The sequence below is a fragment of the Cynocephalus volans genome, chromosome 10 (assembly GCF_027409185.1).
Source record: "Cynocephalus volans isolate mCynVol1 chromosome 10, mCynVol1.pri, whole genome shotgun sequence".
NCBI classification, from domain to species: Eukaryota; Metazoa; Chordata; class Mammalia; order Dermoptera; family Cynocephalidae; genus Cynocephalus; species Cynocephalus volans.
Window position 1 is genome coordinate 5513094 of NC_084469.1, and position 27372 is coordinate 5540465.

General features: G+C 52.5%; 2 protein-coding genes across 5 annotated transcripts; one reads left to right on the forward strand and one right to left on the reverse strand.

Moving 5' to 3' along the window:
- Positions 1 to 4003: 4003 nt before the first annotated feature.
- On the reverse strand, positions 4004 to 7823 carry RPL19 (ribosomal protein L19). 2 transcript variants are annotated; one of them, XM_063110907.1, is made up of 6 exons: positions 7743 to 7823; positions 6652 to 6758; positions 5874 to 5996; positions 5028 to 5148; positions 4571 to 4681; positions 4004 to 4206 (listed from the first exon to the last, which is right to left on the reverse strand). In XM_063110907.1, the coding sequence occupies exons 1-6, from the start codon at positions 7745 to 7747 to the stop codon at positions 4083 to 4085; spliced, it is 591 nt and encodes a 196-aa protein (XP_062966977.1). In that variant the 5' UTR covers positions 7748 to 7823; the 3' UTR covers positions 4004 to 4082. The 2 variants fall into 2 exon arrangements, with proteins under 2 accessions (XP_062966977.1, XP_062966978.1); XM_063110908.1 differs by lacking the exon at positions 7743 to 7823 and adding an exon at positions 7615 to 7636.
- Positions 7824 to 10394: 2571 nt separating this feature from the next.
- CACNB1 (calcium voltage-gated channel auxiliary subunit beta 1) lies at positions 10395 to 27372 on the forward strand. Of its 3 annotated transcripts, XM_063111968.1 has the most exons (14): positions 10395 to 10668; positions 13046 to 13132; positions 16191 to 16310; positions 17250 to 17372; positions 17953 to 18089; positions 18304 to 18380; positions 19721 to 19740; positions 20006 to 20086; positions 20505 to 20563; positions 20753 to 20862; positions 21019 to 21170; positions 24250 to 24345; positions 24800 to 24985; positions 26737 to 27372. In XM_063111968.1, the coding sequence occupies exons 1-14, from the start codon at positions 10585 to 10587 to the stop codon at positions 27190 to 27192; spliced, it is 1788 nt and encodes a 595-aa protein (XP_062968038.1). In that variant the 5' UTR covers positions 10395 to 10584; the 3' UTR covers positions 27193 to 27372. The 3 variants fall into 3 exon arrangements, with proteins under 3 accessions (XP_062968038.1, XP_062968036.1, XP_062968037.1); XM_063111966.1 differs by lacking the exons at positions 19721 to 19740; positions 26737 to 27372 and adding an exon at positions 18774 to 18928 and having other exon boundaries at positions 10397 to 10668; positions 24800 to 25201; XM_063111967.1 differs by lacking the exons at positions 10395 to 10668; positions 13046 to 13132; positions 19721 to 19740; positions 26737 to 27372 and adding exons at positions 14462 to 14543; positions 18774 to 18928 and having other exon boundaries at positions 24800 to 25201.

The following is a 27372-nucleotide window of genomic DNA, read 5'->3' on the forward strand; positions in this document are numbered from 1 at the left end:
TGCCCCTCCTTGAGCTTTCTTTGGGCCCCTTCACCCAGGGAAGGCCCTAGAGGTTGGGGGGAAGGTGAGGAGCAGGGGAAGGAGGTGGCCCTCCCCCTTGCTGGGAACCCTGGTGGTGGGAGTGGAAGAAGGGGTCACAACCCCAGTCTGAAGGCTTAACAAGCGGGAACTCACATAAATTGGCACCTACTGTGGCCAGGGAACCAAATGGAACTTAACGTTATTCAATCCTCTCAGTGACCCAGTGCAGATTGTAGTGGTGTCCCCTTTTTGCAGATGAGGAACGGAGGCACAGAGATGCTAGCTGGCTTATCCAAGGTCATACAGACTATCTAGCCCAACCCTGCCCTTTTTTATTCATGGGGAAACTGAGGCCCAGAGAGGGTCAGTGACTTGTCCAAGGTCACCCAACAAATTAGTGGTCAAGCCAGTCCCAGAAACATTTTTTCCTCCCATTTCAGCCCTTTCCCTAACTCAACCCTGGGTCCCTCAGTGCCTTAAACCAATAAGACAGAGATAAGACACCCTGAGACACTGGGCCAGGGTCTCCAGGAATCCAGAACTCACCTCACTGGAGACAGTAAAAGCCTCGTAGCCAAGTCTTCTGCATACCTACTTGTGTCTGCCTCCAGCCCGCAGCTGGCCTGCACCCCCCTCCTCCAAGCCTGTTTGCTGCACTGCTGAGCACAGCAGCTTTTTCCTTTCGGGTGGCTGAACCACTGGCAGAATACTCACAGCCTAGGGGCTGGAACAGCTGGTGCCCCCACTGCAGCCTCTGTCCTCCTCTGTGCCCACTCTGGGGGTGGGAGCAAGGCTGGACAAGCAATGTCGTCCTGGGGCAGAGGAGGCCCAGAAACCTGCTCATGGTGCCATCCCACCATTTGGCTCTTTTGTTTCTGACCCACATGTGCCCTTCCTACCCCCACTTCAGTGTGGGCTATGTACTGCTTGGAAGAAAGGCTACCTGGGCTTAGGGGAGACGCAGACAGAGGGGAGAGGCTGGGAGCCAGAGACAGGGAGGCCTAAAAAGGCAGAGAGATGGATACTAGAGATGGGGGTGAGACAAAGTGAGCTCCTCTGTGCAAACCCACCCGGCATGCTAGTGCCACTCCCTTTGGCCCCTTCAGCCTTCTTCACCCTGCATCCTTCCCCACCACCACCCAGTGCTTGGCAGGCTGGGGGCACCTGCTGAGGAATGCGAGAAAGGCAGCTGTGCTTCCAGCCTCTTCCCTCTCTACGCTTCGCAGGAAGCCAGGCTAGGTTGTCCAAGTTTCAGAGACAGTACCAGGAGGCCAAAGCCCCTTGTGCCCCTTTCTGCAGCTCACGGCCCTACTACAGTGGCAGCTGTGCTTGGTGACTCTACCGCAACCCTCTCTGAATCATACCCTCCCACGTCTGGAGACTGCAGACCGGAATCAGAGGCAGGTGCTAGTGTCTTGCAACGCTGAGTTTCTGGGGAGTCATTGGCTCCACCACCTCAGTTTTCTCATCTAGAAAATGAAGAATTGAGTTTGCTTGAGGAGTCCTTACCTGGCAGGCCAGGAACTCCTTGAAAGGGTATGCAAAATTATGTGATGGGAGCAGCTGTATGCTCTTGAGAAAAAGGACACATTTTCCCCCCTATATAAAGATGACTGGTAAGGGGATCTTAACCCTTGACTTGGTGTTGTCAGCACCACGCTCTCCCAAGTGAGCTAACCAGCCATCCCTATATAGGGATCCAAACCTGTGGCCTTGGTGTTATCAACACCACACTCCCAAGTCAGCCACGGGCCGGCCCGGGACACATCTTTTAATCAGATTTTCACAAGGCTCCAGGACCTGGAAGAGATCCAGTGGTGACTTTAGGCATTCTTTCTGCTTGAAGCTCTTGTGGGAATGGGGCCCTCCCAGGCACTGCCCTGGGAATGGGTTGAAGGCCCATGGTGGAAAGAGTTAAGCTCCAAGCCTGGGCTGCGATTTAGAAAGAAGTGATGAAACCCAAGGCTTTTCAAGAAGTAGCCTCCTAGGACCCCATAACCCACCCCCTGCCTCCTCCCCAGAAAACAAAAAGACAAAAACCAAAAAAACAAAAAAAACCCAGTGGGGCAGTGTCCTACACCAAGCACCTGTGTGAGAACAGCACCATCTCCTGGTCCAAAGTGGAAACCGGTTCTGTGCTGCAGACTCCGGAGCCCCTGTGAGGGTCCCACGTTTGGGTGAATTCTCCTTCCTGTGTTCTCTGTAGAGAGGAGGGGTTGGGGGGGCCGTCGCCAATACCCTTCCTCCTCTGGTCCAGGTTTGAGAAAGAGGTGTCCCATGCACCAAGCTAAGAGCTTGGCCAAGGTCCTTCCCCTTCTAGGCCTCAGCGTCCCCATTTCAAATGGTAAAGGCTTTGGGCTGGCTGGTTAGTTCCGTCGGTTAACAGCGTGGTGTTAACACCAAAGTCTAAGGTTTTGGTTCCCCATACTGGCCAACTGCCAAGGAACAAAAAAAAAAAAAGAAAAAGAAAAGAAAGGGCTTAGAGCAAGAACAAAAGGATAAAGAGCACACAGGCTACTACAGCGGCCACAAGGGAATCCAGAGATCAGTCTTACTATCCCAGACTGACGCACATGGTGGTGGGGGGTCCTCTGGACGCTTCTGAGTCTGGGTTTCACTGTCTTCTGCTACCGACCTCCACCATCCTGCCCAGAACTGGATGAGGACACTGCAGGCAGAGCTAAGAGGGGTCTGCCTTCCCCCAAACAACTTCAGACCTGCCTTTCTCACTCAGGTACTGCCCTTTCCCACCTACCCCATACATCCCTTGAAGGGCACCCCCAAGGTCAAGGGTTCAGATCCCCATACAGGCCAGCGGCCAAAATGAAACTCCAAAAACAAAAAGAGGGGCACCTAAGTTAAAGTTCCTCAGGAAAGGTGTGGGGGCAGAGGGTAACCAGGAAGGAGACACAACTCCTAGGTGTGCCAGTACTACAAGAGATGGCCCCTCTCTACCCTACTTTCCTCCCCACTCTCTCCAATTCAGACCTTTCACCTGAGCTAACACCTCTGCATTTAACTGGCTGCCTGACTCCTTCCACCTGCCTGACTCTGTCCCTGAAACCGCTACCCAATTGATATATCCAATCCCCAACTCTTCTAGCCACTACCCCACCACCCCCATTGTTCCTTCCGATCACCAGTGGCTTGGAGACTCACCAAGTTTGAGGACTGGGGACCAAACCAGACTTCCTCAGCCCCCACGATCAATGTCTGCCAAACCCTATTTTATCCCAGTGCTACAACCCTCAGTTCAGGCTGCGTGAATCCAGTCTTCAGCCCACCTTAGTGTCATGAAGATTAGAGAATCAGTATGAAGTGCCTGACAGTATTTGACTCACAGAGCACATACTTTTTGTAAGAGGGGAAACCATTCATTAAGCAACTCACAATGGCTAGGACAAGGTTGGCTTTCATACTGTGTGCTTGGATTCCAATTTCTGCTGGGTGAGGTCTTTCTTTCATGCCCCACAAGATAAAAACAAGACAGATTGGCTGGTTAGCTTAGTTGGTTAGACCAAGGTCGAGGGTTCGGATCCCTGCACCATCCAACTGCCAAAAAACACAAAAGACAAAAACTCTCGAAGGGCAGGGAAAAAAAAAAAAGATTAGAAATTGGGTTGCTCAAAATAAGATAGCTTCCATGATACCTCAATAAAGCTGTTTAAAGACAGCAGTCAGTAGTTGAAGCTCAGGCCTCAGAGCTTCTGGGCTGGTGGCGGTTGAAATCCTCAATGTCCGGGAGTCCTAGGACAGTAAATTTTAAACCTGGACCTCAATACACAATTGAGAAAAATATGCTACTAAGTATTTTCTATTGCTTTTTTAAAGGATGTAACGCCGCAACCAACGTCACAGCTGACTACTGGTCCCAGCCATTTCCTAGCTGCTCCCTTCTAAGTTGGCCCCACATCCCACTAAAACAAGGTAAAAACAATCATTGCTCTCGTGGGTGGAGGGAGCATGAAGAAGCAGACAGGCAAGCGGATAAAGGCTTATTTTATTTGAATGGTTGATCTATGTAGTCACCGAGGCCACTATGTACAGATAAGACAGAAACTTTATTTCTTGGTCTCTTCCTCCTTGGACAGAGTCTTGATGATCTCTTCCTTCTTGGCCTGGAGGCGCTCTTCACGGCGCTTGCGCGCTTCCTTAGTCTTAGACCTGCGGGCCTCAGCCTGGTCACTGGTAAGGAAAGAGAAGATACGGATCAGCTGGGAAGAGATGAGCTGCTAGGGAGACAGAAGCACATCCCCAGGCCTTTCTCTTTGAGCCCAGTTAGCTTGAGGAAAATTAGTTTCTGGGGCCACCCAGAGCTCCTGCTCCAACTAACCGATGGCCCTGTAGCCCAACAACGATGGGCAGGTGGTGTGGTGTGTGCAGGACAGAAGAGCATACGTATGCCTCTAACGTAACAGCTGTATTCCTGACAGAATGCATGCAAGGCAAGATTTAGGTATTAGCACACTTTAAACATCTTAGAACCATGACCATAAAAATCAAAGAACCTGCCCCTATGATACTAAGGCCAATCCTTAAAGAAACTTACGCCAGGAGCTTCTTGCGAGCTTTGTCTGCCTTCAGTTTGTGGATGTGTTCCATGAGAATCCGCTTGTTTTTGAACACATTTCCCTTCACCTTCAGGTACAGGCTGTGATACCTGCAGGGTGCAAGGAGCAGAGATTCTGTCAGTGATGGGATCAGAGTTTGGCCCCTGTGAGCTGCTCCTCCATCCAAGGTCACTAGGCTTGCAGGGTTCCTTTTCTTGCTCCTCCTGCTGCACGGACAACTTTTTGTGCATTTCCTAAATAGAACTTACTTGGCAAATAAATTCAATTCCTGGGCTACCCTAATGGCATATGGGGAGAAAAAGGAAAAGAGAACAGAATGGAAAGACTAGCTTAGAAAGACTCCCTACCCGAGGTAAATGACATAGAACTCTTCACAAAAAACACACTACCTAAGCAGCAAAGGGGTCTCAGGCCCCAAGAAAAGGGTGTACTTACATGTGGCGGTCAATCTTCTTAGATTCACGGTATCTTCTGAGCAACCGGCGCAGAATCCTCATCCTCCTCATCCAGGTAACCTTCTCTGGCATCCGTGCATTGGCCGTGCCCTTTCGCTTACCTGCAGGGAAGATATGTTAGGAATCAGCCACCACCCAGGCCCACTGTAGTGCATCACGGTTCAAGTCAGTTACTAGAGCCAGCTGATGGGCCTTCATTTCATTCTTCACAACCTCACTTTTAAAGTTTAATAGAGGGATCCGAACCCTTGACTTTGGTGTTACAACACTGCACTCTAACCGACTGGGCAAAGGCCAGCCCCACAACCTCATTTTCAGTAGCATTACATCCACTTTACAGAGAAGTCCAAATATTTAATTTCTTTCGTTTACTAAATTTTTAAGGAAGCACAAACATGGCAATTTTCCCCCATTCACTTCACGCAAAATTTGAGTATGACAGGGGATGTACCAAGGCAATATAGTATGCTGGAAAGAGCTTTAAATGTGGTGACCTTCATCTTCTTAAATGAACCTGACACTAGAAAGTGGTTTTAAGATTTCATAGAAAATTTTTTTTTTTTCCCACTCCACTCCATAGAAAATATTTTCAATTACCCAAAGAATCCTTGGCATAGCGTAGCACAGTATATTTGACCTCTTTCTACCAATACCTTCAATTCCAAAACTAGTGCCAATTTTCCAATTGCACACAAGCAGAAAACATCAAATATCATGCAGTAAGAAAAGGGCTCAAGATGAGACAGTGGGACGAAGAAGATCCTGAATATATTTCAGTCTAGCCTTTAACACTTAAGTCTTGAAAAAAGTAGAAGACCATGCTTACCTATGCCCATATGCCTGCCTTTCCGGCGGGCCAAAGTGTTTTTCCGGCATCGAGCCCGGGAATGGACAGTTACAGGCTTGCGGATGATCAGCCCATCTTTGATCAGCTTCCGGATCTGCTGACCTGGAAAATCATAATGTACCTGATCAGCAGCTGGGGTCCAGCCACGAGTGAGCCCAAATAGGTCAGGACAGAGACACTGCTCATGTTCCTGGCCCAGTATTCTCAAAAATGGTGCAAATACTGAAACTTCTGTTTATCTCATGCCTTTTAAAAAACATTTCTACCTTTTAAACACATTATGTCACACACAAAAGAACACCCCTGATATGTGGGAAAAATGCAGGTACCTTGGTGCTATTTGCAGGACTGACATCTATTTAACTGCCATTAATAACCCCTATGCCAACAGGCCACCACTAAAAGACCAAGGCGCCAGGTCTTCCCAGTCCATTACTTTACTTCATCAACCATCTCTACTCAACCCCAGGCTTAGAGTAATGTTTCTTCTCAAAGCCATAAAATAGCATATCCACTCTAGAAGTAGTCATTAATGTAATGTTGGGTGGTTCCATGAACCTCCATCCCGTCCTTTGGGCCAAGTGGCAGGAGGAGGGAACCTCTGTCTATTTTTGTGCCTCCTCCATTTTATAAGTCGCCTCAGAATATGAGCTTTCCTAGGTCTGTAAAGAGTCCAACACAATTGTGTTGTCATTCATCTGGTGCAGGACAATGGAAGGGGTAGGGTGAAGAAGGGACACAGACCCCAAGTACTCACGGGAGTTGGCATTGGCAATTTCATTGGTCTCATTGGGGTCCAACCAGACCTTCTTTTTGCCACAGCGAAGGACACTGGAGGCAAGCCTCTTCTGAAGCCTGAGCATACTGGAATACACAGAAAAATACTATCATGCCCTGGAAGCCACTCCTAGACAAGAATGAGCACCCCCGGCAAGACCTGCCCTCCAAAGCCTTTTAATGTTGTGAAACATACTATACAGGAAAGCAGATAAAATACCTATAAGCACTTACTATTAAGGGCAAACACACCCCATTCCCCCTAAGACTTTTGCTACTCCACATCCCATGAATGAGAATCTCCCCTAAAGATCTTTGTTAAAGCCCTGGGCTGTGCAAGTGGCCACCCTGGGAGGGGACTTAAGTCCAAACTATGCCTTATCATCTCTCTGCCTCAGTTTTCTCCCCTGGAAAATGAGGTTAACAACAAAACTGGGATAAAGCGGGGGACTGAGTCCTTTCCGGTATTCAGATGGAAAAATAGTGTTCAAAGTACAAAAAAAAAGTTAAGTACAATACCCGAGGCCAGTGGACCTGACTCCTAGTCTAGAATGCAAGCAAGTTCCTTTGCTTTCTGGGCTCGTTTCCTCGATTTAACACACTAATAAGCTATTCACCCATCCTTAAGAGATTTCTCTTATAACCAACAGGGTGGAGAGCGTCAAAGAACTACAGATAGCCGCCCGCAGAGGGAGGCCTGGGGCCTACGCGAGGCTTGTCCAACGTCTCATGGAAGCAGAGATCTGCTTGGCTCCAAGTGCTCCCAGCGAGGAAAGGGGCCATGCCCTGGACCCCACCGCTGCCTCTGCTCTACCCGCGGGGTCTCCCGCGACACGTGTGAAGCGCGGTGTCCGCCGGGGCAGCAGTTCTCGAGTCTCCAGTTTCTGCGACGCTCCCCCACCCCCACCCGCTAGAGGCCGAGGCCTTGTGTGCTCCGGCCTACCCCAAGCTCCGGAACTGGGCGCTTCAGGGCTGCCTCCCTCTTATCTCCCCACCCGGGGCAGGGGTACCGAGCTCCGCCGTCCCCCGCCAGCCCAGTTCAAGCCAGAGAGGAGACCCGACAACGCTCACCTCATGGCTGCGGCCGCCGCAGCGAAAGGAAAGAACTCGTTCTGTCCCGGCTCCTTCCATTATCCGTGAAGGGGAGACCCCTAACCCCGTTCGGCTTTCACCCGCATTTCCATCAGGTCCTCTCACCTTCTGTCTGCCACCCCCAAATCACTTATTTCCTCCGTAAATACCCGGAATAATAGAATCCTAATATTGGGAATCGGTTTTAAACTTTAAAACATAGAAAATATACCCCCCCAGGGCGAAGTGGTATAGTCCAACTTCCTAATAGACATGCGCAGCAAGGGTACCTGGTCACGTGGGTATTGGGTGTCCGGAAGTTACACTGGATTACGCAGGTGTAGTGTGGGCCTAGAGCGGCCTGGTGTTCTCAGGCTTGTGGTGTCCCGTGGTAAGGTATTTTATTAGCGAGGACAAAAAATGATGCACGAAGCAAGAAAATAATGACGGCAGATATCAGACAAAGGCTACTCCTTTTTCACTGTGATAGTAGATTGGCAGCGGAGCCCCTGGAGTGCAGAATAGATCATCAAAAAGCGTTTAATATTTTTGTGCCCCTGTGGGTGCCGCCATCTCTGGGCGCTGCAATTTCTTCTGTAAAGTGGACCGAACTCTAATACTTCCGTCATCAAGTTCGGAAATTCACACGAGTTAACGTTTGCAATTAGCAAAGGAAGGCGTTAAAACAGTAAACTCTTTGAAGGCGGAAACCATCTCGTTTGGCTCACACTGTACTGCAGCAGGCGCGGAGCCTCACGTGTAGTGCACACCTGAGAAATACTGCATTGGCTGAAGGAGTGAAGGATTGCGAAAAGTTAAAAGAAAAATCGAATGGCAGGACCGCCCATAGTTCTTTCTTCCTGCTCTGGAGCATCCAATGCAAAAACCGAAGGAGAGCATCCTGGGGTTCAAGAAGTCTACATTTGAGTTCTGGCTCCAATTCTTGCTGGTTCCAGCTGATGACCCCGTCTCTTTCCTCTGAATTTTCCTGGCTGATAAATAAGCTGAGAAAGGGAAGTAACACTTCTGCCGCTTCCTGACAACACAATTAGTGTCATCCTCATTTTACATTTGAGGTAACAGAGTTTTAGAATGCAGGTCTTTCTGATTGCAAAGCCAATGCCACCCCTGTTGTCCCCAAGGGGCAGATGAGAACCTTGGGGGCAGATGAGAACCTTGCTCAGAGTTGGAGCTGTTCGCGGGGCAATATTAATGGGCTTCATACTCACTCACTGTCCCCCCCTTCTTCAAGGTGATGTGATCAGAGAAATGACTGGCCATTCACTTGTTACCACAATCCAGGGTGAAGAGGAGTGAGTATATCCCATAATCTCCCTCCCCCACCCCCCACAGAACACAGCAGGCTGGCCTTTTTTTTTTTTTTTAAAGATGACCGGTAAGGGGATCTTAACCCTTGGCTTGGTGTTGTCAGCACCACGCTCAGCCATTGAGCTAACCAGCCATCCCTATATAGGATCCGAACCCGTGGTCTTGGTGATATCAGCACCGCACTCTCCCAAGTGAGCCACAGGCCGGCCCTAGGCTGGCCTTATTTTAGGGTCAGTTGACATGGGGCAGGGATGGAGTGGGGCGGGAATGGGTCCTCCTGTCATGACTGACACCTGCACTGTACCTTAACAGCGTCTCCAAACACTCCAGCAATCAATCATTTAATTCTCTCTCAGCCTCCCAGTAATCCCAGGTGATAGACACCACAGTACCAGAAACCCCATTTTATGGGAAAGGAAACTGAGGCTCAGAGATGTAGTGATTCGTTCAGGGACCCACAACCAGAAAGAGCCTGAACTAAATTGGCACCAAGGTCTCTTGCCAGAATCCCCTACTTCTCTTCTTTTCACCAATCATCGTGGGTGGGTACAGGCCTTGATATTTGTCCCAAATGGAGGATAAAAATAAAGCAATTTTCGGTTGAAGGTCATGAAATCTGACTTTAGCCAGTCTCTCTCTCAGTTCCATATTTTTCCCTCCTCTTTTCTTTCTCTTCCAAGGAAGGGGTACCTAACACAGCCCCACTCCTGGCCTTTTGGAATAGCTTGGGGATTCTAGCGACTGGTTAGGGCAGGAGGACTCCTGGGTCCCTCGGATTTCTTGTTGCTGTCTCTATTGGGATCTCCCTTTGGACACCCTCTCCATCTCAGCCTCAGCCTCTTGCTGAGAGACCCAGAGCCATGTCGGAGGTGGAGGGGCCTTTCGGTTTGGTTCAAGGCAGCCTGAGCCCCACACTGGGGAGAGAGGAGTTAAAGCCAGGTCCCAGGATCACAGGGATCGGGAAGTTCCGGTGGCCCAGCAAGAGTGGGTTGGGAAGACCCGCTGGAAGAGCGGTTTAGGACGGAAAGGGGGGCGGTGCCAGCCACGCCAATCCGAGCTTCACCCCCATCAGCGCTTGGCATCCACTGGTAAACCGCCCCCCACCCCAAACCCGAGGCATGAGCGCCTAGGTCCCCCCAGCGGACTGCTTTCACCCCAGGCCAGTCAGAGGCCAGCGATCAGCACCCTCCAGAGCCGGGAGGGACTTGCTGCCTTTCCCTTGTCTGTGCGGAGCAGGCGGAGGGGCTGCGAGGGGCGGGGCTGGGGCGGGCGGAGGGAGGGAGCGAGGGAGAGGTGGGGGGAGATGCCGAGCCTTCAGGGGCGGAGGCGGCGGCGGCGGCAGCGGAGAGAGCGGAGGAGGGAGGGAAGGCAGGAAGGGGACAGCCGAAGGCCGGGCTGGGTGGCTAGATCGGGTGCTGGCTGCGCTGCGCTGTTCTCGGCTCCGACGGCCTCTCCCATGCGCTGAGGGCGCCCGGCTAGGCCGGGCCGGCGGCCGGAGAGGAGGCTCCTCTCCATGGTCCAGAAGACCAGCATGTCCCGGAGCCCTTACCCACCCTCCCAGGAGATCCCCATGGAGGTCTTCGACCCCAGCCCACAGGTGAGGCGTGGTGGCCGGGCCGAGGAAATGGGGCTGCTCCCGCGTATCTTGTCGGGGTCGGCTCGAGGGGCGCCGGGGAGGAAGGGGTTATATGCCTGGCGCAGAGGGGAGAGGGGTGCTTGCGCGCCCCCCATCTCCGCGGGTTAATGATTGATGGGCGCTTGGCCGGGAGTTGGGCTGCAGTGCTGCGGAGCGGGTAGGGGGCGGGTGGGCTGCCTGTCACCCTCGCCTCCTCGATTCCCCCGCTTCAGGGTCCCTGCTGCTTGGGTACCGACTCCAGGGTGCTGAGAGTGGGGATGCTGGTGGGGGTATCCGGGCCTTGAGAGGAGGTTGAGGGAAGCTAGAGAGCGAGTCAGGCAAGGGGGGCGACGCGGAGCACACTCGGAGGCGCTGGGAGGGTGTGGGTGGGGCGGGGGTGGCACTGAGAGATGGCCGAGGCGATGGTCAGAGGGCGGTGCCAACAAGCCTTTGAAGCCGCAGAAGGCTCTCAAGGGTGGGGAAGGGGCCAGCTTCGGGCCAGGCCTCCCTGCCAGCCACCTCGGCTCCATCCCTATATTGGACCAATTCCCCTCCCCGCGCACCCACGTTGGCTTACGCCTCCACCCCCCCCCACTCCCCCTCTGCCCCCCAGCCCTGAAAAAGCCTCCAAAGTTTGGAAAGTTGAATGGATGCCAACTGACTGCCCTGGAGGAGAAGTAGCTGTTTTACCTGGAGGAGGGGTCTGCCACCCCACCCCCACTCACACACTTTTCCTATGCCCCTGGGTTACTCCCAGGAAGAGGCTTTCTTGGGTGTGATGAGTTCCCTTGGGGTGACCAGCATGGCCGGGGGTGGTCGTGCCAAAGGATTTCTCTGGGACGTGGTGCCCTTCTCGAAGAATAGCATTAACTCTTCTATGGCTGTGGTCAGCCCGGAGTAACTGCAACCACCATGATAATGTGTTTGATGGGTATGTAGGGGGTCAGGTCAGACCTAAAAATACCTCTTTCCACCACCCCAGGCCCCTTGGAGCCTGGGAGGCAGCTGACTAGGGCCTTCCTTTCAGCTGTCCCCTGTCCCTCTGAGTGCCACTCCCTTTGTCCAGCCTGGGGAGGTGGTGGTGGTGTGAAAGAGTCTGGGGCCCACTGGGGGAGCCTCAAAACTAGGGTTTGGTTATATGTCTGGTTTAAGAGAAGGGAAGGGGAGGGAGGATTCTCAAAGGGTCCCCAGGTGTCCGCCTTTCCCATTATCCATTCTCCCTTTCGTACTCAGGTCTCTGGAGCCAGAGCCCCCAGTCTGTTTGTGGCTCATCTAGGTTTTCTGGCCAAAGGAAGTCTAGGATGGAGACTGGGGGCAGGGCCTTGGAGGTCTGAACCCTCAGTCATCCTCCTATTCTGGGCTGGGCGGAAACCACGTTTGTGTATGTGAGTTGGGGAGGGCAAAGAAGAGCTCCCTTTACAGGAGGCCTGGAGAGACCTGAAGCCCTCACGTGAATGTGTGGCTGCCTGAGTGGTCAGACAGCATCCACTCCACCCAAGCTGGAGCCCAGTCAGCGAGACTGAGCCAGCCTACCCCAGGGACCTGGGGGGCTGTGTCCCAAGCTTGACTTGCGGTGGGGCCGAGGAGCATTTAGATTGATGTCGCCTGGTGGGGACTGGATGGGGCGTGGGCAGTGGCAATTGGGGAGCAGAGTGTGGAAGCTTGCTCCCTCTTGCCCCCTTGGGTAGGGGTGTGGACACTGTGATTGTGAGGAGGGGCATGGAAAAAGTCCTGGGGAGGGGTGAGGAGCAAAATCTGCCCCCATGGCTCCAGGCCAGGGTTGGGGTTGGCTGTTTACTTTCCAAATACCATTCCGTGCCTCATCCCCTGTCCCCAGAATTCTAGCTTTGGGTCTGCAAGAGTGCAGACCTGCTGTCCCCTCCCCATTCTGTGAAAAGCAAAGAGCGGGGCCCTGGGCTCGCAATTCCACCTCTCTCTGGGGCCACCAGCTCCAGCTGAAGGGGAGGAGGAGGGGACTTTCCCGGCTCTCCACCCCCCAGCACTGCAGGCAGCCTCTCCCTTCCCCGGAGGCCTCTGCAGCCTGCCCAGCATCTTAATTAGCTTTGCTGTCTAACGAACCTCCAGCTTCTCCGCGCCTCCCCTTCCCAGCCTCTCTGGCTTGGTTTAGGGGTTCTGTGTGTGCCTCCTAGGGCTCTCTTGCACTGTTCCCCAGTCGTGGCTGTGGTGAAGATGGGAGTTCTCTCCTCACTTCTGGCTGCACCAGCTCAGGAAGAAGATGGGGGGAGGTTCGGATCCAGGAATGGTATTCCCAAGACTTGGCTGAAGCTCTGGGCCCTCCGGGTGAGGGTTGAGAAAAGGACTTTCTGATTCCACTCTTGTTCCTTCCTGGCTTCTCCAGGGCAAATACAGCAAGAGGAAAGGGCGGTTCAAACGGTCAGATGGGAGCACGTCCTCGGATACAACATCTAACAGCTTTGTCCGCCAGGTACTGGGGAGGCTGGCTGAGAGGAGGGAGGTTGGTTGAGGCCAGCATCGGTGAGCTGGGTCTACGGTTTCTCCAGATACCCTTCCTCATGTCATTTATCACCTGCCTGGAACCACCCCATCACCCTGACACCCCATGACTTCTCCAGGATCTACTGCCAACTGCTGCCACTCCTTCCGTCCCCACCCCCACCCAGCCCTTCCCCCAGCACTGGCACTAGCCCCTGCCACCTGCCTGCCTGCCTGCCTGCGTCATCTCATTCAGGGACAGTCTGGCTACCTCCTTCTAAAGAAGCTTGCTTCGGGCTGTCACCCACTCCCCCTGCTGGCTGTTTGCTTCCATGTCCTCCCCCAGAATCGGTGACAGGGTGGGATGGAGGCAGGTCCTAGGAAATGAGGAGCTAGGACATTTGGGTCCCTGGAGCCCTGGTTAGGTCCTGGTCAGGGAAACACACTCCTCACACCCAGATATGAGTGTTTAATAAGCAGAAAGTGTGATGAGGGGTGGGTAGGAAGTAGTTGATTTTAGAGAGGACTTTAGTCCAGCACCCCTGACTGAAGGGGGGAACAGAATAGCTTTCTGGGATCTTCTGTGCTCAGTCAGGAAGCTGCCACTCTCATCTCTGCTTTGACTCTCAACCCTGTGCCATCTTAGGCTCAGGGAGAGGCAGTGAGAAAGGCATGTGGTTGCTATGACTACTGAGCATCTCAACAAAGCCTGGTACCCAAAAAAGGCAAGAGGGGCTTGGGATCAGACCAGGAAAAGGAGTGTGTCGAAGAGGAAATAGACAGGTCATATGAGGGCAGGGGACAGTAGGGAGGAAGAGCCCCTGGAAGTGAGCCCCCCCTTGGGCCAGGAGAGAGGGTGGTGCCAGGCAGATCTACCACAGATTGGAGTGAGGCCCTTCTTTGGGATTCTTCTGTCTCTACAGCACTTGGCACATGGAAGGCTAGGCCTGACTTGGGAGATTCAGGAAGGGACCCTTCATCCCAGTGTCTCCTAAGTACGCAAACAGACAGGAAATCCTTTCTTCAGTGCTCCCTCATCCCTCCTATTGCAGGACTGGGCCAGGGCCAGGGCTTTGAAGAATGATGCTGTGCTCAGCGTTGCCCCTCTCGGTGGACAAGGCCTTGGGTCCTTTAGTGTTTGCCAACCCTGGGGGCCAGAACCCAGCCTCTAATTCTTTCTTCTCTCAGCTCCCCAGCTCTGACCCCCAGTAGGTGGCGGGGAGTGGAGGGGCAGTCCTTGCCACATCTCTGAGCTAAATATACCCTAGCAGTTTGCACATGTAGCAACTCTGCTTGTAACCTGAACCCCCTGTGGGAACGGGCAGTTTGGGCCACCCCCTAGGCCAGCAGGGCCAGGCACCGAGGGTGCCGGGATGGAGGTGCCCAGCCGGACCCTTGTGGTGGTGAGCTGGGGATGGGGTGGCGTGGCGGGTAGGTAGAGCAGCCTCTCAGGAAAGCTGGTGGGGGTGGGGGGACTGCAGTCTTGCCTGTCTCCTTGCCTCCTTACTGTTTCCTGTCTCCCGCCATTTCTGATGTGTCTGCGTGTGCACATGCGGGTGTGTGTGTGTTGGGGTCAGTGGGTGCCTCTCTGCTAGTCTACCTCTATGTCTGTCTCCCTGGCTCTCTGGACGTCTGTCTCCTTGTCTGTGGTGGTCCCGTCAGGAGGGGCGGAGAGTGGTAGCTAAGCTGGGTTTCATTCTGCCTCTTCTGTGTCTCTTTTCCATCTTCTGTTAGTGACCCCACCCTCACCCCACCCCTTCCCCGACAAGTCTCTCATTTTTATGATTTGCCTGGGAAAGGGATGGGTAACTGCCCTGGCTAATGACCAGGGGCCCCTGGGGAGAGGTGGGACTCTGTCTCCTCTCTTTCCTAGGTCCCCTCCACAGTGAGCTAATGGACATTCCTGGCCAAGTGACCCTTTCATGCCCTCTGGAAAGAACCCCCACATCTCTGCAGTCCTGCTCTCTCCCCACATTACCTCCTACCCCTTATCTGACACCACCCCTGCACAGCCCCACCCAAGTGCACACTTCCTGGCTCCTGCCCTCAAATGCCTCCCACTCCAGGGATGCAGACAGCCAGGGTGACGCCCTGGATGCACTCACATAGCCGTACACACTCAATCGTGCACAACCATCGCACACCATAGAACACACCCTCCTGAACACACCTGTAGCTGCACATCTAGGCCCACACATGAATAAGCACGTTCATTCCCACTATGAGATCTATACCAGCTACATGTGTCTTATACATGCATGTGCATCCCTAAAGGAGTTCATTGTGCTCTGGGTTGGTCAGTGTGGTCATAACCAGCTTCCTGGCACACCCAGACTTCTGAGCCTGCCTGAACCCTAGCACTCAGCAGCCCTAGTGTTGGGGAAATGTCTGTCCCCCATTCTGCTCTTAACTTGCCTCGTCTGCTGGCACCACTCCGAGAATCTTGGGTTCTCTTGTATCTTGTGAGAGCTGGAGGGTTGGAGCTCTGAGTGGAGTGGCCTGATTCTGGCAGGACCAACTGGAGGAGCAGGGAAGATGGAGGTCTATCTCCCTCCACTCTCGAGCAGAAGATAGCAACATTCTTGGTGGCCCCATCATGCTCAGCAGGCTGCCCATCCCCAATAGTGCAGAGAGCTCAGGCCTAAGCTGGCAGCTACAGTCCCTGGAAGGGACGCCACTGGGCCTCTGCTGAGTCGATCTCAGCCCCATGGTGGGGACAGGGGAGAGAAGGAGGAGCAGGCAGTAGAGACTCATCCCCTGGCACTCCTCCCTTGCGCTGTGTCCCTATCAGATTCCCACCCCTCCCTGGGCCTCATGCAGCTGTCCTTGGACCTGCCTTAACCCCCTGTTTGCTGCTGTTACCCTCCCTAGGGCCACACTCTTCCAGGGGCCTCAAATCTCAGCCCCTGGCCCCTTCCACCTAATACCTAGCCCTGGTGGCATCATGCTGGGCTGGCTGGATCTTGAGACATCCATGATGGGTGGAACCTTCTAGGCCCAGGAGCTGGGGGAGTCAGCACTGGCCCTGAGCTGGCTGTCTCTGCTTTCAGGGCTCAGCAGAGTCCTACACCAGCCGGCCATCAGACTCTGATGTATCTCTGGAGGAGGACCGGGAAGCCTTGAGGAAGGAGGCAGAGCGCCAGGCGTTAGCTCAGCTTGAGAAAGCCAAGGTAAGAAAGACGTGGGGATGGGCCGTGCCGGCATTATTTCCCCCATCCCCAGGCCTTAGATAGAGGCTGGACAGACCCAGGGTCAAGTCCTGGCCCAGCCACTTCCTAGCTGTGTACCCTAGACCTCAATGTGCCTCTTTCCTTCACCTGTACAATGTGGACTGTAATGCCTGCCTCCATATACAGTATAATAATTCCTAATGCTATTTCCACACATAGTGGGAGCTTGATAAGTGCTAAACGTTTCCACTTCTTCCTAGAATCAAACTTCCTGGGCCGAAATCCCAGGTCTTCCTCTTTTTTATTTTGGTGGCTGGCCAGTACAGGGATCCCAGCCTTTGACCTTGGTGTTATAACACCAAGCTCTAACCAGCTGAGCTAAGCCTAGCCCTTACTCTTAATAGCTGTGTGATCTTAGGCAAGTCCCTTAACTTTTCTGAACTTTAGTCTCCTTATTCATTAAAATGAAGATAATCACACTACTTAACTTCATCGGATTTTTGTGATGAATAAAGGAAATAATGCACGTGAAGCAAGTAACAGTACCTGGCACACTAAATTATAGCTACTGTCATTGTCATTATTATCATTATTTTTTTTTTTTTTTAGTTTTTATATTTTTATATTTATATGTTATATATTTTTAAATTTATATTAGTTTTTCCTTCTTGATGTCTTTCTGGGCTCCCTCATCACCAACACCTGTCATTCCCAATGCCTCCCTCTACCCTGACAGGGCTAAATTCCATTTTTTTACTTTCTTTTTAAAATTGTAATAGTTAATATACATACAGAAGACCACATAAACCATTCAGTATACATTTTAATACCCAATTGACAAAGCAGGCATCTGTGTAAACACCACCCCTATCAGGAAATTGTACATGACATTGTAGTTTAACCCTCTGGTTGTCATCCTCCCCCATGTGCCTCCTCTAGACCAAGCCAGTGGCATTTGCTGTGCGGACAAATGTCGGCTACAATCCAACTCCAGGGGATGAGGTGCCTGTGCAGGGAGTGGCCATCACCTTCGAGCCCAAGGACTTCCTGCACATCAAGGAGGTGGGGAGAATGCTTGGCATCTGGAGGGAGTGCAGGAGAGTGGTGCCAGGAAGGGGCAGCCAGAGCTCTGGTGGAAAAAATGGCCTCTCAGCCCAGCAACGCTAGGCTGAATCTGCTGTGTGACCTTAGATAAATCTCTCCACCTCTCTGAGCCATTTACTACCATTTTCATTTACATTGGTAAAATGGGGTGGTAATGCCTAGGTCACAAGGTTGATGGGAGGGTTTATCATGAGGCCCGAACTGGAGTGGCAGTGTGTCAGGGACATGTAGGCGTCAGTATTTACTCCTACTGCCTTTCTGGAGTAGGGTGGGCACATGGGGAGAGGAATGGTTCTCAGAATGTGGATGTGCTGGGGGAGAGGTGGTTCATGGCCAGAGAGGATGCTGGTTCTGGAGCTGTGCCAAAAACTGGGGGCTATACTCAGAGGCAGGAGCTGAGGGGTGGGGGATTTTTGAGGGTGCCCCTCCTGTGCAGGGTAGCGAAATTCGGAGTGGGTTCCCCTGGATGGTGACTGCTGGCTTGCACCTCCAGTTACCCTCTTGGTCTCTGTCACCCCACCTGCCTTATTGTTCACAGAAATACAATAACGACTGGTGGATCGGGCGGCTGGTGAAGGAAGGCTGTGAGGTTGGCTTCATCCCCAGCCCTGTCAAACTGGACAGCCTGCGCCTGCTGCAGGAACAGAAGCTGCGCCAGAACCGCCTCAGCTCCAGGTGTCTGGCTGGGGGTGGGGGCAGGCACTCCCAACCACAGGGACACCATCCAGCCAGAACTAGGCCTCGAGGGTGACCCCCAGCCCTAAGGGCACAGAGCTGCCCGAGGCATCACCAGTAGGGCTGGAGGACCTCCGGGTGTGCAGCATGTGAGAGGACACGTTCCCCGCCCCCACCCCTTTGCTCACAGTTCGGTTTGCCTCTGCCCACACAGCAAATCAGGTGACAACTCCAGTTCCAGTCTGGGAGACGTGGTGACTGGCACCCGCCGCCCCACACCCCCTGCCAGTGGTAAGAGCTGTCTCCATCCCAGGGGGTGGGGCAAGCTCCTGGATGGGGTGGTCTCTCCACCACCTGACCCCTCCTTTCCCTGCAGTAGGAGGCACCCCAATCCTGAGTCCCCCAAACACATGCAGTGGTGTCCCCTCCACGAAGAGTAGGATACCCCACAAGCTGGGCCTGTTATGTCTCTCCTCTCCCCTTTCTTTGGTAGCTCCATCTCTCTGCCTGACTCCCCTATGCCCCCTCCCCCATTCATTTCTCCCAGCCCTGTTCCATTCACCTCTTCTTCTTTCTTTTTTCCCCATCCCCATCCCTGCGTTCTGTACTTGTGTCTCCATGTCCATCTCACTCCTTCTCCCCACCTCGCCTCCTTCCTCCCTCTCTCCTGCCTCTCCGGTCCAGGTAATGAAATGACTAACTTAGCCTTTGAACTAGATCCCCTAGATTTAGAGGAGGAGGAGGCAGAGCTTGGTGAGCACTGCGGCTCTGCCAAGACCAGTGTTAGCAGTGTCACCACCCCACCACCCCACGGCAAGCGCATCCCCTTCTTTAAGAAGGTAATCCTTGCTGGGTTCTTGCAGGGGGGTAGAGTCAGGGCCCAGCTCTGTGGTGGGAGGAGGGGGGCTGGAGTGGATCCAGATGTGGTACCAGCCATTAGGCCTTCCTGCCAAAGTGGAGGAAAGGGTAGAATGGGCACATCCATCTCCATACACAAACCTACCTTGGCCTGCTTCCCAGGGAAGGGATGGTTCTTGCCCTTGGAAGGCTGCCCCACCCTGAGGAAGCAGGGTCTGGGGGTAATAAAACCTGACCTTTCTTTCCCCTCACTACCAATGGAATATTCTAGTTTTTGCCCTCACCCCGGCATGTGAAGTGGGGATTGGAATGGCATTCTTTCTTTACCCTTTTCCAACTCCATGCCTGGAAACATGGAGGGGTCTACTGGCTGCAGAGCAAGACAGTTAAGGGAACCCTTAAAATGGGCAGGTTGGACCGACTTCCTGCTGGGGGTGGGAGATGGGCACCAGATAAGGGGCTGTCACCCTCCCCAGCTCTTTTCCCAGACCCAGAAAGGGGGTGGGGTATGTCTGAATATTTCCAAGTCCACTGGACCAGTTGTCAGTCCTGCTCCCAGCCCTGAGTCAGGGCTATCTCGCTCCCCCTTGGCGTGGGGTCCCATCTCCTCTCTCTGGCTCTGTCTGTCACTAACACGCATGCCCTGTTATCTCTCCTCGTCTGCCCGCTCTCCCTCCCCCTCTTGTCCTGGCTCCTTTCTTGCCCTCTGCCCCTTCCTGGGTACCCTCCCCCCTCTCTTCCCTCTCCCCTCTCTTGGCAATCTCTGGACCCAGCCAAACAGAAGCAGAAGTCGGTGAGTATCACAGCTTTCTGTGTCCCCCTCCCCACCCCCCGGGATGAGCTAGGGGGACCTTCTAACACACGTTCCCATATCTGCCCCCAATTTCCTGCACCCTTCCTGGTTTTCCCTGGCTATCCCTCCCCACCCTCACTTTGGTCTCCACATCTGGGCTCTGGTACTGGGGGGAGGAAAGGATGCATGAGGGAGCCTGGAGGTTGGGGGAGAGGGGCTAATGCCATCTCCACTCTGGGGTTTCCCCTTCCTGCTTTCCCCCCAGACAGAGCATGTGCCCCCCTATGACGTGGTGCCTTCCATGAGGCCCATCATCCTGGTGGGACCGTCGCTCAAGGGCTATGAGGTAGGAGCTCCTAGAGGGGAGTGGATCCAGAAGGGCCCAGACATCCAGAGAGACTCCATAGAAAAGTCTTCAGACCCCAGAGAGATCCCTAGAAGATCCCAGATTCCTAGGGTATTCTCCCTAGAGGGCTACAGACCTTCAGAGAAAATCCCCACAGGGGCCTGACCCACAGGGAGACGCACTCAGGAGGGCAAAGTCCCCCAAAGAAACCCCCAGAAGAGCCCTCCCAGAAATACAACTTAGAAGGACCTTTGGAATCAGAGACCATACTGGAGGCCCCTTAGACCAAAAGTAAGTCCCCCCTGCCACATAAAGGCCCATTTATCTCAGGAATTTCCAAAGAAGGAGGCAAGGGAGGGTGCAAATACCCAGCAGCCCTCCCCTGAATGGTTTTAAATACCTGACTTCCCAACCCCAGGTTACAGACATGATGCAGAAAGCTTTATTTGACTTCTTGAAGCATCGATTTGATGGCAGGTAAGACCCTGGGAGCTGGCTTCCTACTCCCCCATGGCTCTCTGCTGCAGGAGGTGGGCAGAATGCCTTCGAGTGACAATGCTGGGACTCTGGGACTGAGGGACAGGAGGCAGGCCTGGAGCCTAGGGAGTGGGCATAGCATTCTAGCCCACCCTGGCCCCTGACTGTCTGCCATGGCCCATCCCCCAGGATCTCTATCACTCGTGTGACGGCAGACATTTCCCTGGCTAAGCGGTCAGTCCTCAACAACCCCAGCAAGCACATCATTATTGAGCGCTCCAACACACGTTCCAGCCTAGGTGAGCCCACTCCTGCCTTCTTCACCCCCTTTTTCTGGGCCAGGTGTGGGAAGGATGGGAGGTGGTGGCGGGACTGTCTCCAGAAGTCTTCCCTCTACCCACTGCCTCCTGTGGACCGCCTTACATTCCCCCTTCCCCATGACTCCATAACCCCAGCTGAGGTGCAGAGTGAGATTGAGCGAATCTTCGAGCTGGCCCGGACCCTTCAGTTGGTTGCTCTGGACGCTGACACCATCAACCACCCAGCCCAGCTCTCCAAGACTTCGCTGGCCCCGATCATTGTTTACATCAAGATCACCTCTCCCAAGGTGGGTGCAGGAGCCTCACCGTGGTGGAGACAGCATGGTTTAAAAGGAGTATTCTGGGGCTGGCTGGTTTGCTCAGTTGATTAGAGCATGGTGCTGACAACACCAGGGGCCAGGGTTTGATCCCTGTACTGGCCAGCTGCCAAAATATAAAATGAAATAATATAAAAGGAGTGCTCTGGAGCTGGGCTGCTTGGGTTTCAATCCCAGCTCTACTGCTTACTAATTGTGTGACTTAATCTCCCCAAACCTTAGTTTCCTTCTCTGTAAAACTGTATCATGTGGATATTGTGAAGATTCAACCTTATATGAATGTATAGCACTTAGCAAAGGGTCTGGTACAATGTACCTTATCATATATTAGCTTTATTAATGTTATTATTAAGATCATGCAGACCAATCCCCTGTCTCTACTCTGGTTGACCGCCCATCCTTGGATCAGAAAACTGAAAGAATCCTGTGCTTTTTGTCCTAGCGTTGCCCAGCTACTTGGCACTTGGGAAGTCTTTCCTGTGTTCTGATATCAGTCCTTTTGGCTGCGCTGTCCTCATTTGGATGTTGATAGTCAGGAAGGCGGTAGGAAGACTGATTTGCTTCTTTGCCATGTTGCAACTCCGTGAACTTTCCCTTCTAGATGTTAGTGGGGATTTAAGAAACATGGAGGAAGAGTTTAGGTGAAAGATTTGAAGTTAGAAGACAGCGTGATGTTCCAGTTGTAGCTCTCTTTCTTATTTATTGTTGTTGCTGGTTTGTTGGTTTTTATTGAGCTTGGAATCTTGTGGGAATTATTTAGCCTGTGAGCATCAATTTCTTCACCTATAAAATGGGTTCTAACCCCTCCCTTGTGTATTGTGGAGAGCAGTGGAGGTAACTGACGCAGAGACTGACGCAGAATCAGTGACTCTGATTCACGATGGCGACCTGTGGTGTAACTGTTATCATCCCATGACAGCTTCCTAGGAGCTGAGCACCCTGGGCCAGTTACTTAACCTTTCAGAGTCCTAAGTTTCTAATGAGATAAAAGGGATAATGGGATTTAAGTATGAGGGTACTTCAAAAAGTTCATGGTAAGATTCGTATTATCTTTTAATCCTATTTTTCTACAAACTTTCTGAAGTAGCCTTGTGCTTCTTGGGGGCGAGTGAAAGGATTAATTGAGACAATGGATGCAAAAACAATTTGTGAAAGTAATAAAGTAATAAATGCTTCCCTTTCCCCACTGAGGTTAAAGGTGGGGACTCTGGAGCCAGACTGCCTGGGTTGATGTCCCTGGGCTGTCGTTTACCTGCTCTGTGTTCTCTTGGCAAATCACCTCACACCTCTATGCCTTAGTTTCCTCATCTGCAACGTAGGCATGCTCACATGGTTGTTGTGAAGATTAAATAAATGAATTAACCATGCAAATTGCCTGGTACCTACTAAACACTATATTTGTTCTATTTTTTAAAAAGATTTTTATTTTCAGGGCCGGCTCATTATGGAGAGTGTGGTGCTGATAACACCAAGGCCACGGGTTCAGATCTCTGTATAGGGATGGCCGGTTGGCTCACTTAGGAGAGTATGGTGCTGACAACACCAAGTCAAGGGTTAAGATCCCCTTACCGGTCATCTTTTTTTTAAAAAAAAAAAGATTTTTATTTTCAAATAATTTCTGGTTCACAGAAGTGTTGCAAGAATAGTACAAAGAACTCCTGTTCTTTGAATATCCTTAACTCAGATTTACTGATTTTTTAGCAGCTTTATTGAGGTAGAATTCACATACCATTTAATTCAGGCATTTAAAGTATACAGTCTCATTTTTTTCATATTTACTAATTTTGAACATTTGCCACACTTTATTTTTATCTTTATGTTTGTGCATATTTTCTTGAACCATTTGAGAGTAAGTTTTAGATATCGTATACTTTTATCTCTGTATGTATTTCTTTTTTTTTTTCTTTTCTGTATGTATTTCTTAAGAACAAGGACATTATCTTACATAACCATAGTACAATTGTAAAATTCAAGAAATGCTATTTAAAATACAGTTCAGGGGCCAGGCTGTGGCTCACTCGGGAGAGTGTGGTGCTGATAACACCAAGGCCACGGGTTCGGATCCAATATAGGGATGGCCGGTTCGCTCACTGGCTGAGCGTGGTACTGACAACACCAAGTCAAGAGTTAAGATCCCCTTACTGGTCATCTTTAAAAAAAAAAAAAAAAAATACAGTTCAGGGGGACTGGCTGGTTAGCTCAGTTGGTTAGAGTAAGGCCTTGTAACACCAAGCAAGGTCAAGGATTCAGATCCCCATACCAGCCAGCCACTTAAAAAATAAAATATAATACAGTTTGTATTTGGTTTTCACTGATTGTCCCAATAATGCCCTTTATGGTAATGTTTCCCCCAATCCAGGAACCAACCCAGGATCATGTGTTGCATTTGGTTGTTATATCTCTTTAGACTTCTTTAATCTGGAACAATTCTTCAGCCTTTTTTGGATTTTCACAACATTGAAAACAGTACATTTGAAACACAACATTGAAACACAACATTTTGGAACAGTACAGGTCAGCTATGTTGTAGACTATCCATCAGTTTCGGTTTGTCTGATGTTTTCTCATGATTAGATTTAGGTTTTGCATTCTATTGTCATCATCATTATTATTATGGAGATGAGAATAATAACAGTAAATGGGGTTATTGTCAGGACTAAATCAATCATGTAACAGTGTGTTTACACAGTGAGTGTCCAATAAAGGATGACTGTTGTTGCTGGTAGTATTATTAACCTGAAGGGGGATGGGCCTGGGAAATGAAGTCTATGAACAAGGTTAGAGGGGTTGGGAAGGAGAACCACTACCCTTCGTATAGTCCTCTAGGAGAGGCCAGTATGAGACATCACAGAGAGACTGAGCATTTTGTAGGGTGGACATAGGGCTGGTGAGGTCATTTCTGCAGAGGTGCCTAGTGCTGAGAGTCATCGAACATTCCCTGGCCCTGACACTGGCTCTCCATGATGACTCCAACCTGGACCTGCCTTTCTGACTTGATGCATTGCCTGGGTCCTTCTAGTTCCTCTTCCTCTTCTCCCCTGTGAACCAGGTACTTCAGAGACTCATCAAGTCCCGAGGGAAGTCTCAGTCCAAACACCTCAATGTCCAAATAGCAGCCTCGGAGAAGCTGGCACAGTGTCCCCCGGTGAGTGCTCAGACCCCGGGCAAGGGAATGGAGGGAGGATGTGTGGGTTCTCTTGGTTTCCTCTGGCCTGCAGGGGAGACAGAGTGACCAGAAACACTTGGGCCAGGTCTACAGGTGCAGACTGGTCTTTGGGGAAAGAGTGCTGAACAGGCAGTCAGAGACTGGGTTCAAGCCCCAAAAGCACCCCTTCTGGGTGGGGAGTCAAGCCCCTTCTCCCCAGCCTTGGTTGCCTTATCTCTAGAATGAGGTAGTTGGACTCTGAGTGCCAAGACCTCTCGGAGTTCTGCCAGTCCATAGATCTGAGAGCCCTCCTTCCCTTCCTCCACATCCAGAGGCCTCTTTTTAACCTTGTCCTTCAACCCCTTGACTCCACCCACTGCACCCAGGCCACACCCTCAATCCCTTGGTCACGCCCCCGCTCATCCCAGCCCCTCCCCTAACCCCACCTCCACAGGAAATGTTTGACATTATCCTGGACGAGAATCAATTGGAGGATGCTTGTGAGCACCTGGCCGAGTACTTGGAAGCCTATTGGAAGGCCACACACCCGCCCAGCAGCACGCCGCCCAATCCGCTGCTGAACCGCACCATGGCTACCGCTGCCCTGGCTGCCAGCCCTGCCCCTGTCTCCAATCTCCAGGTACAGGTGCTCACCTCGCTCAGGAGAAACCTCGGCTTCTGGGGCGGGCTGGAGGCCTCGCAGCGGGGCGGCGGCGCTGTGCCCCAGCAGCAGGAGCACGCCATGTAGCAGGGGCCCCGTCCATCTTTCCTCCCCACCAGGGCTTGGAACTGGAGTGCAGGAAACGTGGGGAAGGAAGGGAGGAAGTTTATTTTGTAAAAAATGTGGTGAGCGGCAGCTTCTGGTGTCTGTGGTTTTTGATGGGACTGAGGCTGGCTGGTGCCAGTTCCCTGGGTCTGGTTCCATAGGACTGCATCTGCTGCCTGTGGGATATAAAACCTGGTTGCGGCTACGGAGAGAGTAGGAGGAAGACTGATATACTCATTCGCTGGACTCCACACCCATTTTAGACCCAACAGAGCAGGGACCCTCCGACCCAGGAAAACCCACAGAGCAGAGCAGTGGCCATTAAACCCAGAGAGACTGCCTCTGCCCCAGAGCCCTAACCCCAGGAGGCCCCTCAGGAGGCACCCAGAGTGTAGCATCTTCTAGGATTTGATGCTGTACCTTCCACCCTTCTCCCAGTTAAACAGATTCCAGGAAAGGCCCTTCTGTGGGTGCCCCGTCCTGCCTCACCCTCGTCCCATGGGAGCCACAGCCCATCTTTGAGAGCACACCATTAAGGATATGGTCTAGATGAGAGCCAGAAGAAACCCATGAAATCATTCTACACTGTTGCTTTGCAAGTTGATTTTCAGCAGCAGCAGAGCCCATTTGTTCACTGAATCTTATGTGGAAGCTGAGTATATAGACGAGGCCTCCTTGCTCTTCTCAGAGGAAGTTAGGCACTGGGCCTTCCCTTCATCTCCAGGGGGCCCCCCGAAGCACTTCTGTGCCCTCCTGCTCCCACCCCAGACCTCCAGGGAACAGTTTGGAAACTGCAGCTCCTGTCTAATCCTCATCACACTACAACCGAAAAACTGGGCCACAGAGAGGGGAATCATTTGCTTAGGGTCACACAGTTTGTAAGCGGCAGGGGTGGGACTGGAACCCAGGCCTCTGTTTGCACCCCACCTCACAGCCTCTGCTTGCAGTGGCCATCAGCTCACCTGCACATGGCATTTGGTGATGAGGACACTGGGCCACATCACTGCTTCCAGTGGGGCAGGGAGGCCCGTCAGTCTTCCCCACCCCGCTGCTTTGAGTTCTTGTTGTGGGTAGGGGAGGAATCCCATCAACCTTGGAGGCTCTGTCATCTGACCAGGGAATGAGGGGAGAGGCTTGGGTTCTGGAAGCCTGTGGTTGGGGTCTGGAGTTGGGGGCTGAAGAAGCCGGGGTCAGTGAGTTTTAGCTGAAATCCTCTCAACATATTTGGAAAACTGGAGACAGTGACTAACCCAATTAGCCACTAATGAGTGGCAATACTAATGAGCTGTTAATGATGGTTAACCCCCAAGACAGCATGCATGGAGGAGGTGGTGACTAATTATTCATGGACTGTCTGCCATGGTTACCATGAGAGTTCATGCGTCCTCATGCCTTATGAAGGTTGGTTGGGCACCCTCTTTCCCAATGGAGAGGCAAATGCCTTGAGGTCTGTGTTCAGACCGGGCTCTAGAGCCATTTCCCCGGGGTGCCCATCCCTAGAGCCAGCACCCTCCTCCTTCAGCCAGGCTGGGTGTCTTGGTGCCCTCACTAACCTGTCTTGCTTTGTTGTGTTTTTCTCACCTTGGCCCGATGTGCATGGTGTGTGCCGTCTGTCTGCTAACCAGGGACCCTACCTTGCTTCCGGGGACCAGCCGGCCACGGGGGAGCGCGCCAGCGTGCACGAGTACCCTGGGGAGCTGGGCCAGCCCCCGGGCATGTACTCCAGCAGCCGCCCACCAGGCCGGGCAGGCACCCTGCGGGCACTGTCCCGACAAGACACATTTGATGCCGACACCCCCGGCAGCCGAAACTCTGCCTACACGGAGCTGGGAGACTCGTGTGTGGACATGGAGACCGACCCCTCAGAGGGGCCAGGGCTTGCAGACCCTGCAGGGGGCGGCACCCCACCAGCCCGGCAAGGCTCCTGGGAGGATGAGGAAGAAGACTATGAAGAGGAGCTGACCGACAACCGGAACCGGGGCCGGAATAAGGCCCGCTACTGCGCAGAGGGTGGGGGTCCAGTTCTGGGGCGCAACAAGAACGAGCTGGAGGGCTGGGGGCGAGGCGTCTACATCCGCTGAGAATTAGAGGCCACAGCGTGGGAGGAAGGGCGCAGAGCCCAGGGAAGGGGAGGGACCGAGGGGCTCACCACCTGGGATGTATCTTGCCTCCAGGGGGCGGTGTCGCCCTCTTTTCAGATGCCTTTGCTCAATGTTCGGGGTTTCTTTGGTGATATCATTCCCAGCTCCGGGGAGGCCCTT

What these genes read in the sequence shown, in the direction of transcription:
- CACNB1 (XM_063111968.1), top strand. Translation starts at nt 10,585, where the DNA reads ATGGTCCAGAAGACCAGCATGTCCCGGAGCCCTTACCCACCCTCCCAG. An exon ending in CCAAACAGAAGCAGAAGTCG is followed by an intron (nt 19,741 to 20,005) that starts GTGAGTATCACA and finishes CTTTCCCCCCAG; the next exon opens with ACAGAGCATGTGCCCCCCTA. An exon ending in CGTCGCTCAAGGGCTATGAG is followed by an intron (nt 20,087 to 20,504) that starts GTAGGAGCTCCT and finishes TCCCAACCCCAG; the next exon opens with GTTACAGACATGATGCAGAA.
- RPL19 (XM_063110907.1), bottom strand. An exon ending in AGGCAGGCATATGGGCATAG is followed by an intron (nt 5,149 to 5,873) that starts GTAAGCATGGTC and finishes TCTTCCCTGCAG; the next exon opens with GTAAGCGAAAGGGCACGGCC. An exon ending in AAGAAGATTGACCGCCACAT is followed by an intron (nt 4,682 to 5,027) that starts GTAAGTACACCC and finishes TGCACCCTGCAG; the next exon opens with GTATCACAGCCTGTACCTGA.